This window comes from Embiotoca jacksoni, unplaced genomic scaffold (assembly GCF_022577435.1).
Source record: "Embiotoca jacksoni isolate LCO1_2020_lvr unplaced genomic scaffold, fEmbJac1.0.p SCAF_150, whole genome shotgun sequence".
Classification (NCBI taxonomy): Eukaryota; Metazoa; Chordata; class Actinopteri; family Embiotocidae; genus Embiotoca; species Embiotoca jacksoni.
In genome coordinates, this window is record NW_027185286.1 from 14,629 (window position 1) to 27,150 (window position 12,522).

At 41.4% G+C, this 12,522-nt stretch overlaps 1 protein-coding gene across 2 annotated transcripts; it reads left to right on the forward strand.

Moving 5' to 3' along the window:
* Positions 1–6,421, forward strand: LOC138198456 (GRB10-interacting GYF protein 2). Of its 2 annotated transcripts, XM_069149880.1 has the most exons (9): positions 1–114; positions 1,526–1,587; positions 1,733–1,759; positions 2,064–2,096; positions 2,663–2,695; positions 4,240–4,272; positions 4,941–4,970; positions 5,068–5,109; positions 5,541–6,421. In XM_069149880.1, the coding sequence occupies exons 1-9, from the start codon at positions 104–106 to the stop codon at positions 5,750–5,752; spliced, it is 483 nt and encodes a 160-aa protein (XP_069005981.1). In that variant the 5' UTR covers positions 1–103; the 3' UTR covers positions 5,753–6,421. The 2 variants fall into 2 exon arrangements, with proteins under 2 accessions (XP_069005981.1, XP_069005982.1); XM_069149881.1 differs by lacking the exon at positions 4,941–4,970.
* The last annotated feature ends 6,101 nt before the right edge of the window (positions 6,422–12,522 follow it).

Consider the following 12,522-nt stretch of genomic DNA (forward strand, 5'->3'; position numbering starts at 1 on the left):
GCAACACCGACATCCTGTAACACTCACCTGTCTGCCTACCTGAGTGTTCACCTGTCTGCCTACCTGTCGTACTGATCAGGGATCTGTCTGACCTCACAGCATCATGCTCACCAGGTACGTTCGTTCTCGTCGTTTCATCGTCTCACAAAGATACAAAAAAAGAAAAACAGAAACAGTGAAAAATGCTTTTTATCTTTGTGACGTTTTCAGTTTCAGAGTCACAATTTTAATTTGGAGTTAGTGTGTGTGTTAGTTTGTGTGTTAGTGTGTGTTAGTGTGTGTGTTAGTGTTTTAGTGTGTGTTAGTGTGTGTTAGTGTATGCGTTAGTGTGTTAGTGTGTGTTAGTGTGTGTTAGTGTGTGTTAGTGTATTAGTGTGTGTGTGTTAGTGTGTGTTAGTTTGTGTGTTAGTGTTAGTGTATGTGTTAGTGTGCGTTAGTGTGTGTTAGTGTGTGTTAGTGCGTGTGTTAGTGTTAGTGTATGTGTTAGTGTGCGTTAGTGTGTGTTAGTGTGTGTTAGTGCGTGTGTTAGTGTTAGTGTATGTGTTAGTGTGTGTTAGTGTGTTAGTGTGTGTTTGTTTGTGTGTTAGTTTGTGTGTTAGTGTGTGTTAGTTTGTGTGTTAGTGTGTGTTAGTGTGTGTTAGTTTGTATTAGTGTGTATTAGTTTGTGTGTTAGTGTGTTAGTTTGTGTTTTAGTGTGTATTAGTGTGCGTTAGTGTGTGTTAGTGTGCATGTTAGTGTGTTAGTGTGTGTTAGCGTGTGTTAGCGTGTGCTAGTGTGTGTCAATGTGTGTGTTAGTGTGTGTTAGTTTGTGTGTTAGTGTTAGTGTATGTGTTAGTGTGTGTTAGTTTGTGTGTTAGTGTGTGTGTTAGTGTTAGCGTATGTTAGTGTGTGTTAGTGTGTGTTAGTTTGTGTGTTAGTGTGTGTGTTAGTGTTAGTGTATGTGTTAGTGTGTGTGTTAGTGTTAGTGTATGTGTTAGTGTGCGTTAGTGTGTTAGTGTGTGTTAGTTTGTGTGTTAGTGTGTGTTAGTGTGTGTGTGTGTTAGTTTGTGTGTGTTAGTTTGTGTGTTAGTGTGTGTTAGTGTGTGTTAGTGTGTGTGTTAGTGTGTGTTAGTGTGTTAGTTTGTATTAGTGTGTATTAGTTTGTGTGTTAGTGTGTTAGTTTGTGTGTTAGTGTGTATTAGTGTGTGTTAGTTTGTGTTTTAGTGTGTGTTACTGTGTGTTAAGTGTGTGTTAGTGTCCTAGTGTGTGTCAGTGTGTGTTAGTGTGTGTCAGTGTGTGTGTGTCAGTGTGTGTGTTACTACGTGTGTTATTGTGCGTTGGTGTTACACAACTCAATCTGTGTTCGCTAACTCAGGGTCAAGGTTTGGAGGCCAAAGGCCAGCAGATTTCTGTGGTAAAATATTTTTCATGAATCTGAAATTCATCTGAAAATTTGTCTTCATGAAGAAAATCAGATTTAAATTCTGTACGAGGGCCCTGAGGGGCCACAAAGGTCCCCAGACTGAAACGTATGTTTGTGTCGTAGGAACGTTGTTCTTCTGTTCTCTCTGTTTGTCGTCCTGGTGGAAGGAGACCTTGACTCCAACGGTAAGAACCCATCTGAATAACATCTGAACAAACTCATCAACATCTATCCTGATGGACGACCTCATCAACATCTGTTCTCATTGATAATCTGATGAAAACATCTCTGACTGTTTTGGAATGTAACAAAACTGTTTTCTGTTTGCAGATGCTGGAATACAAGCCATGTCGACAGGTAAATCACCTGTCTGTCTCACCTGTCTGGTTAACCTGCCTCTGCCCCATCTGTCTCTGCCCCACCTGTCTCTGTCTTACCTGTGTCTGTCTCACCTGCCTGGCTAAACTGTCTCTGTCTCACCTGTCTGTCTCACCTGTCTCTGCCCCACCTGTCTCTGTGTCAACTGTCTCTGTCTCACCTGTCTGTCTCACCTGTGTCTGTCTCACCTGCCTGGTTAACCTGCCTCTGTCTCACCTTTCTGTCTCACCTGTCTCTGCCTCACCTGTCTGTCTTACCTGTCTGTCTTACCTGTCTCTGTCAGATAAAGATTCAACATCTGATGAAGCCCCTACAGGTGAGCCACAAACTGTCTGTGTTAAAGTGTTCAGGTGTAGATGTTTTTAAAACTTTAGCGGCTTGTAATAAGAACATGAGTACAGATGTTTTCAGCCACATGTGTAATCTGTGTCTGAATGTTGTCTGACATTTTCTGGATTCAGTTTTCAACTCAGTAATGAAGAGTATCAGTAAGACAGGTGATGAGATCAGGCACGCAGATAAACAGTTGTATCGTCTGCATATCAGTGAATCTGCATTAAAATAAAGGGCAGTTTTATATGTTCATACTGGCTCGCTGCAGGTGTAAAAAATAAAACAGAATATTTATCATCAATATAAAGTAACAATCTTCAGTTAAACTAACAAAGACTTCCTGTATAAACAAACCCAGTAATTGACACCCAGAGTTAACACTCAGTTTACTGTTTCTTCCACATGCGGCCCAGTAGGTTACAGAGACGGTTCATTAACATACCAGAGACAAGCAGGATGAGATCAGCGGCGCCACCTGCAGGCCTGATTGTGAACATCAGTTACTGTTTAACACCAGATATTCTGACTGAACTGTTGTTGTTTTTTCAGAGAGCATGAACGCTGTCTCTCCTGATCAGCCCGGTAAGACCACCGCTTACAACCTCTCCGTTATTTTCATTAGACTTGAACACATCCAGAATGTGTATTAGAAGCACTGTATGACATGTCTCTAAAAACACTGTGGCAACAGGAAGAACCATGTCTCCTCCTGTCAGAGACCTTCTCACATTCAGAGATTCGGACCCTAACCCTCACACCAACACCTCACAATTAAATAATCTGATACCAATCGATCGGGTCCTGACGGTTCAGGTTGTGAATTACAAAATATTAGACATTTATAAATGTGAAATGCATCATAGATGTTTAACAGACGGAGCATTAAAATTAATGAAGGTGTCTCACTGTGTTCAATATCTGCAGATTCAACTTCTCCTATTTCTCTTCTTGTTCTTTAGCTTATTCACATGTTAGCCTCCAACTGTTCAGAGCCCGTGCTAAATATTCAGTCATTAACATCATGTGGTGTCCTTTAAGTACAACCACAAGTATAAGCTGGTTTGTCCACAGCAGGACAGCAGGCAGTATTAAAATAATAGCACTGTGTGCATTAATACAAGATTGAAGCAGATATTTAACTGTCATCAAAAGTTACTTTCCTACTTGTTATTTGCAGGAAATGGTAAATATTTCAATTAAAACTTTTACTAAATTATACAGCAGTGGTTAGTAATACTTAACTGACATGTGCTAAAAATATCATAACTACTTGTCATGTGTTGCAGTCTCACCAGTTACATGACCTGTGGTCACGTGTCAACATGTCTGATGCAAACAGTTTATTCAATCAGGATAGTATGTTTTTTTTAATCAGTAATCTCTAATATTCACGAATGAAAATGTTCCCATTCTGACGATGTTTAAAATTTTACATTTCTATTTATCTAAATATTTGAATCCCTGAATTATGGAGGAGGATCATCAGGTAGGAACATGATGAAAATGATGATGATGATATCAGGTGACAACAACCACCTGAACATCATCTAAACATCAAATTACTGCTCATATATTTCATGTAAAACAAAGTATCTTTCCAACATTCACAATATCATGAGAAAAAAATACTGTTCACCTGTTTATTTGTTAACCTGTTTATACTGTTGACCTGCTTACTTGTTTACCTGTTTACCTGTTCATCTCTTTACCTGTTCATCTATTTGCTTGTTCACCTGTTTACCTGTTCACCTGTTTACTTGTTTACTTGTTCACCTGTTTACTTGTTTACCTGTTCACCTCTTTACTTGTTTACCTGTTTGCCTGTTTACTTGTTTATCTGTTCACCTGTTTACCTGTTCTTCTGTTTACTTGTTCATATTTTTACCTGTTCACCTGTTCAATCATTCACCTGTTTACCTGTTCGCCTGTTCATTAGTTCACCTGTTCACCTGTTTACCTGTTCACTCATTCACCTGTTTACCTGTTCACCTGTTCATTAGTTCACCTGTTCACCTGTTTACCTGTTCACCTGTTCATTCATTCACCTGTTCAACTGTTTACTTGTTCAACTGTTTACCTGTTCGATCAATCACCTGTTCACCAGTTTATTTGTGTTAATGTTTCAGACACCCTCAGCTCCAGCTCAGAGACAGCAGAAGGTGAGAACAACTTTCTGATTTTATAGTCTGAGACCAGAAAACTTCATCTATCTGAAAATGAATTTTACATGAAGCTGAATGTATTTTAAAGTGGATTTTGTATCTTTACCTGAAAATATCTTTGTTTAGAGTTAAAAACTCATAATTTTTAACAGGATAGGTTTACGTTCTCTCAGACAGTCTCCTGAATCTTCAGATGTAAATGTGAAGTGGGAGGAGCTTCCACATTTTAACCATTTCAACATTTCTTGAATCCAGCATCAGATATCAATGTTCTCGTGTCCTGCTTATGTAAGTCAGTAAACAGTTGAGTTGGCTTCGGATTAGTGCAAATTTGGTAACAGAACACTGTGATTTTCAACATGATCTGAGGAATACTGGCATATTTAAAGGATCAAAGTAGATTAAATAACAAATGGTTAAAGTCTGAGAAGTTACAAATCTAAAGACTGCCTCCAACAAATATCCAGTTTTTAACCGCGTTAACATCCTTGTGATGTTTTTATGTCAGGAGTAAAACAATCAGTCAACACTGCATAAAACATTCTGTCTCTGAACTGCAGTCTCTTTAAGACTTTAAGTCAATCAAACTTAACTGTCATCATGTCAAATGTATTGATCCATTCTGTACTGATCCATTCATTCATTTGAATTGAAATTTTTTGTAGCTCCAGCGGCCAATCAGCTGACAGCATCTGGTACATCCTGCTCTGTTTTTTTTATCTTCCGAATATCTGATCAAATCTTTGTTTGTTGATTGATTGATTGATTGATTGATTGATTGATTGATTTCAGAACCAGCTGTAGCTGCTGCAAACAGTGTCGAGGAAGACGATGGTGAGACAAAAACACACTGAACATTGTTATGCGTCAGTATGTTGACGTTTGACCCTTTCGGCATTCAGAGTTCTTCTTGGCTGAGTGTCGACGATAGTGACACTCATATATATATATATATATATATACATTGTATTTGCAGCCGAGTTATTGACACACCTGTCACATGGGTACATCTGCACATAGCAGCAATTCTCAGGCAGACATTTGCTGCCCTCCTTTGAGTCTCCCCTGTTGAACAAAGGAATAACATGCACAAAAATAAGAATAAATACCATATTTGCAATGATTGCAAAGTCAAAACACGTGTAAGACTTTACTGAGTAAATCTCTGTCGGGCACATATGTTTGAAATACCTGAGCAGGTCAAATTAATGTTCACCTCCATCTGTTTGACAAAAGTCTGCCTCTGTTTAAAATGTTTTTTGCAGAAGACGAGAGTGCCGACTCTGATGAAGGAGGGAAGAAAAAGTTCAGCTCACGTTTAGCTAAACCACAGAGCCCCGCGCACATTCAGCAAAGCCCCGCCCATGTCATTCAAACCCCCGCCCTCCTGCCGCAGCCAATCATTCCTCAGCCAAAAGCTTTGGTGAGGAGCCGAACATCCAAGAGACGATCCAGGACCAACCGGCGCCAGATCTAAAACAGCAACACGCAATGCACACACAGACAACACACACACACACATACAAACACATGTGATCATGTATTCAAACACAAATATACAGTACTGTATGAACACACATGTGGAGGGTCAAGTTGAAACACGCAGCAGGTTCAAACTCAAGTCTGCAGACACAGAGCCATCTGATTGGTCAGCTGATTGGTCATGTGATTGGTCACCTCATTCGTCAGCTGATTGGATGCCCAGAATGAGTCCAGGTATCCAGGTGGTCTTTATTGGGGCAGCACGTTATTTTTAAAACAAAATAAATTTACTTTCTGCGAGTATTTAAATTTTTTTTTTTTTTAAGTGATTTTAATAAATACAAATGTTTTGTGACTCTTTAAGTTCAAAGACTGACTGATAGATTGTCTACTCTGGCCTTTTATGTACTTATATACACATCGGCCCCTGATATGTGGACGGGTTTTGACCCCTGATATGTGGACGGGTTTTGACCCCTGATATGTGGACGGGTTTTGTCCCCTGGACTCCAGTAGACCTCAGAGTATTAAACCTGCTCAGTTTATCTGTTTCCTGTTTTTTACTTTCATTCTAAAGTTTGTGACTGAAACATGTAAACAATGTGATGTTCACTTCCTGTTTGTTCCTTTTATCTTATTTTAATAAAGTTAAACTGAACATGAACTCCACCTGACCTCTGACCTCAGCTCTTTCTGCCCAGTGTTTCTCCTGCAGCTGGTTTCTACAGCTCACAGATATCAGCTGCACCTTTCTGCACATGCTCAGTACACACTTACGTGCATGACATCATCAGAGGACATGTGACTGACCTGTCCATCATCATAGGACATAACTGACCTGTCCATAATCACAGGACATGTGACTGAACTACAGTCCACTACATTCATGGTCAGGTAAGATGTATCATGGTGTGCTGGACAGTTTGTCTTGCTTCAGACGGAGACAATAAGAAATAAAAGTGTCTCATCTTCTGAGTGTCTACAGCGTCTGTCCATCTCTGCTGTAGGACGATATCAAAGTACAGAATCTCCATGACATGAATCTAGATCTCAAAAAGACAAAGAGGACTGTGTGTCTCTGAACATTGTCCTCCACAAGAGACGTCTTATGTTCTACCATAACTGATGTCACTGATTGGACAGGAGGTGGCGCTTTTTTACCTTCTCTGTTATCTGTTATCAGGACTAGGTTAGGTCGGCAGCATCAGTTACCATGGCGATACAGCCCACTAAAAAGTGAACGGACTTCGTAGTCCTGAAAACCCGGAGTTAAAGCTAGAGTTATCATGGTAACAGAGTCCAGATCTTGAGAGTCAGTTTCGGTCACATCGCTGGAAGATCATACAGTGTTTATGTTGTTGTTGTTTACAACCTGAACTTTAATATAAAACAAACAGGCCAGCAGGTTGTTGAGTCACATGATGGAAGCTAAGACATAGTTCTGGTCTGTAGCGCCTCCCAGAGGAGAGAAGATGAATTGATTCATGTTAAGTCCAGAGGGACATTTACTGACTCTAGATGTGTCTACATCCTGGATGGAGGGCATGTTCCTGTAGTCCCGGATGGAGGGCAGGTTTCTGTAGTCCTGGATGGAGGGCAGGTTCCTGTAGTACCGGATGGAGGGCAGGTTTCTGTAGTCCCGGATGGGGGGCAGGTTCCTGTAGTCCCGGATGGAGGGCAGGTTTCTGTAGTCCTGGATGGAGCGCAGGTTCCTGTAGTCCTGGATGGAGCACAGGTTTCTGTAGTACTGGATGGGTACTGTATGGGTGGCAGGTTTCTGTAGTCCTGGATGGAGGGCAGGTTCCTGTAGTCCTGGATGGAGGGCAGGTTTCTGTAGTCCTGGATGAAGGGCAGGTTCCTGTAGTACTGGATGGAGGGCAGGTTCCTGTAGTACTGGATGGGTGGCAGGTTTCTGTAGTCCTGGATGGAGGGCAGGTTCCTGTAGTCCTGGATGGAGAGCAGGTTCCTGTAGTCCTGGATGAAGGGCAGGTTTCTGTAGTCCTGGATGGAGCGCAGGTTCCTGTAGTCCTGGATGGAGCGCAGGTTTCTGTAGTACTGGATGGGTACTGGATGGGTGGCAGGTTTCTGTAGTCCTGGATGGAGGGCAGGTTCCTGTAGTCCTGGATGAAGGGCAGGTTCCTGTAGTCCTGGATGGAGCGTAGGTTCCTGTAGTCCTGGATGGAGCGCAGGTTTCTGTAGTACTGGATGGGTACTGGATGGGTGGCAGGTTTCTGTAGTCCTGGATGGAGGGCAGGTTCCTGTAGTCCTGGATGGAGGGCAGGTTTCTGTAGTCCTGGATGGAGCGCAGGTTCCTGTAGTCCTGGATGGAGCGCAGGTTTCTGTAGTACTGGATGGGTACTGGATGGGTGGCAGGTTTCTGTAGTCCTGGATGGAGGGCAGGTTCCTGTAGTCCTGGATGAAGGGCAGGTTCCTGTAGTCCTGGATGGAGCGTAGGTTCCTGTAGTCCTGGATGGAGCGCAGGTTTCTGTAGTACTGGATGGGTACTGGATGGGTGGCAGGTTTCTGTAGTCCTGGATGGAGGGCAGGTTCCTGTAGTCCTGGATGGAGGGCAGGTTTCTGTAGTCCTGGATGGAGCGCAGGTTCCTGTAGTCCTGGATGGAGCGCAGGTTTCTGTAGTACTGGATGGGTGGCAGGTTTCTGTAGTCCTGGATGGAGGGCAGGTTCCTGTAGTCCTGGATGGAGGGCAGGTTTCTGTAGTCCTGGATGGAGGGCAGGTTCCTGTCGTACTGGATGGAGGGCAGGTTCCTGTAGTACTGGATGGAGGGCAGGTTCCTGTAGTACTGGATGGGTGGCAGGTTTCTGTAGTCCTGGATGGAGGGCAGGTTCCTGTAGTCCTGGATGGGTGGCAGGTTTCTGTAGTCCTGGACGGAGGGCAGGTTCCTGTAGTCCTGGATGGAGGGCAGGTTCCTGTAGTCCTGGATGGGTGGCCGGTTCCTGTAGTCCTGGATGGGTGGCAGGTTTCTGTAGTACTGGACCTGATTCCTGAATCAAACAGACTCTGAACTGGTTCAATCTGACTGATCAGAAAATGCAAACATAAACTGAAACATCATTCTCTATGTTGATACTGAAATTAGATTAAGGAGGGTATACTGTGTGTGTGTGTGTGTGTGTGTGTGTGTGTGTGTGTGTGTGTGTGTGTGTGTGTGTGTGTGTGTGTGTGTGTGTGTGTGTGTGTGTGTGTGTGTGTGTGTGTGTGTGTGTTGAACCATATTTGTTTGGTTGAAGTTTGTTGCTGCAGAAACGAAACAACAGCCGTTAGAAAACAAAACAGACCTTCAGCCTCCTCCTCCTCCTCCTTCTCTTCCTCTCTCCAAATGCAGCCGTATTTTATCACTCCCCTCCGACACACACACTCTGGCAGATTTATCTCGGTCTTTTCTCTCTTTGTTTCTGTCCTCAGTTGAACTCAGAGCTAATTCTGAAGAAAGTTTCTCGTTTCAATTTGTTTTATTTTTAGAAAATAAGAAAGAATGAACATCTGTCTGTAACATCTGTCTGTAAATGTCGATAATGTCCGTCTGTAACATCTGTCTGTAACATCTGTCTGTAACATCTATGAGTCTGTAACATCTGTCTGTAACCTTTGCTTGTAACATCTGTCTGTGACATCTGTCTGTAACATCTATCTGTCTGTAACATCTGTCAGTGACGTCTGTCTGTAATGTCTGTCTGTAACATCTGTCTGTAACATCTGTCTGTAACATCTGTCTGTCTGTAACATCTATCTGTCTGTAACATCTGTCAGTGACGTCTGTCTGTAACATCTGAGTCTGTAACATCTGTCTGTAACATCGGTCTGTAACATCTATGAGTCTGTAACATCTGTCTGTAACCTTTGCTTGTAACATCTGTCTGTGACATCTGTCTGTTAGTAACATCTGTCTGTAACATCTATCTGTCGGTAACATCTGTCTGTAACGTCTGTCTGTAACGTCCGTCTGTAACATCTATCTGTCTGTAACATCTGTCTGCAACGTCCATTTGTAACATCTGTCTGTAACGTCTGTCTGTAACATCTGTCTGTCTGTAACATCTGTCTGTAACGTCTGTCTGTAACATCTGTCTGTCGGTAACATCTATCTGTAACATCTATCTGTCTGTAACATCTGTCTGTAACCTTTGTCTGTAACATCTGTCTGTCGGTAACATCTGTCTGTAACATCTATCTGTCAGTAACATCTGTCTGTAACATCTGTCTGTAACATCTATCTGTCTGTAACATCTGTCAGTGACGTCTGTCTGTAACGGCTGTCTGTAACATCTGTCCGTCTGTAACATCTGTCTGTAACACCCATCTGTAACATCCGTTTGTAACATATATCTGTCACACCTATCTGTAACGTCAATCTGTAACAGCTGTCTGTGTATCTACAATAAAACAACAAAGAAAGTAATGAAACGTCAGTAGGAAGTCGATCAGTTTATTTGTGTTTGAGGAACTAAAAGAAGAAGAAAAATTTCTGGTTTGGTAGGTTGAAGTGTTTTTTCCCGGAATGTGACATACGAGGAAATACTGCAAAAAAAACACACACACTGACTCAGAGTGATGAGAACACGCTGACCGTCACATGTTCCTCAACACACTCATGAAAATTCATCAAATGGAAATATGACCAGTGTCTTGGTCCTCAGTTCTGGTATTGTTCGGGATCTTGTTCCTGGTCCTGGTCCTTTTCTTGGTCCTGTTCTTGGTCCAAGTCCTGGTCCTGTTCTTGTTCTTGTTCTTGTTCTTGTTCTTGTTCTTGTTCTTGTTCTTATTCTTAGTCCTGGTCCTGGTCCTTTTCTTGGTGTTGTTCTTGGACCTGTTCTTGGTCCTGCCCATATTAAAACTGTTTCCTGTCAGTCCCAGTCTGTGGATTCCTACCTGCTCTGAAACCCAGTCGAAGTCATTCCAACTTGTCCAACAAGGTTTGAGACGACTGTGTGAATGTGAGTCATTATATAATAAAGGTATAATTCAGTAATTAATTGTGTTCAAATGTGTTTTAGTTACCGAGGAGACAAAACTGCGACACAAAATCCTCCAATAAATTAAACTGTTAATCACAGAGAGACTGAGGGGAATGAGGGGAATCAATACATCTCAGATATTTAATGTTGAGTATATTTTTACATGATAATCATATTCCTCTCAATCAATCAATCAATCAATCAATCAATCAATCAATCAATCAATCAATCTTCCTCCTGAGGTCCAAAGTGTCACTTTTCATTATTTCTGGATAAAGTCTTTATGAAATTCAAATGAATTTGTTGACTGAAGATGAAATCGACTTTTTGTTGTTTCACATATTGTTTTTTTAGCAGTTAGTGAAACACCTGAAACAAGTGACATGTTCAGTTCTGTGTTTTGTTTGGTCAGTGTGAAGGTCATTTGACAGGGTTCAGGAGGTCAGGGATTCCACTCATGTTGACAAAACTGTCAGAAAAAATCCCAATAAATAAATAGAGTTTTATCTGAAGCTGTGAAAACACTTTCAGTTCAACATGCTGGTGACATGTTTTTAACCGGCAGGAAATATGTTGCTCTTAATAGACTGCTTCTCAGCAACTCTTTGTTAAGATTGTCAAACCAGTTCACCTCTGAGAACAACTTCATACCAGGAATATACCACACACACACACACACACAGTGTGCGTCTAATTTCCTGGTAGGAAATGTGACTCCAGGCAGTTTACAGTCGGACTGATTAACGTCTTTGATTTGTGGCACATTTTCTACATTCCTTTTTTAAAAAGGTTGGGACTCTGTATTAACGGAAAAAAAAAACCTGTGATGATTTGTAAATCACATAAACTCATATTTAATTGAAAATAGACAAAAGACAACACATCAAATGTTGAAACTGAGAAAGTTTATAAATTTCTGAAAATATTTGCTCATTTTGAATTTAGTGGCAGGAACACATCTCAAAAAAGTTGGCACAGAGTCAACAAAAGATAAAAGAAACACCTGATAGAACATCTGACGTCTAATGAGGTTACCATGGCAACAGATCAGTAACATGATTGGGTATAAAAATATCATTTCAGAGAGGCAGAGTCTCTCAGCAGTGAAGATGGGGAGAGGTTCACCACTCTGTGAAAGACTGTGTTGGAAAATAGTTCAACAATCTAAGAATAATGTTCCTCAATGTAAAATTACAAAGATTCTGTTGCTGAAATCACTGCATGGGCTCAGGAACACTTCTGAAAACACTTCTTTTCAGGGAAGGTCTTGTTTATTTCAGCAGAACAACGTCCAAACCACATTCTGCACGTATTCCAACAGTATGGCTCTCTAGTAGAAGAGTCCGCTGATAAACTGGCCTCCTGCAGTCCAGACCTGTCAATCATTGAAAACATCTGGAGCATCAGGACATGAACAATACAACAAAGGAGACCCTGAACTGTTGAGCAGCTGAAATCCTCTGTCAGGCAACAATGGGACCACATTTCACTTTTAAAACTCCACAAACTGGTCTCCTCAGTTCCCAAAGGTTTCCAGAGTGTTGTTAAAAGAAGAGGTGATGCAGCTCAGTGGTGAACATGATCCTGGAACAACTTTATAGAGATGTGTTGCTGACATCAGATTCACAATGAGAAAATATATTTGATATAAAACAATAAAATGTCTCAGATTAGATATGTTATCCTTGGTCTATCTTTAATTAAAGATGAGTTTCAATGAATTATTTCCATGTTACGGGGTTGTACAAAATTCTGATCAGGAAGCCATACTTGGAAGAAAATTTGCTCCAA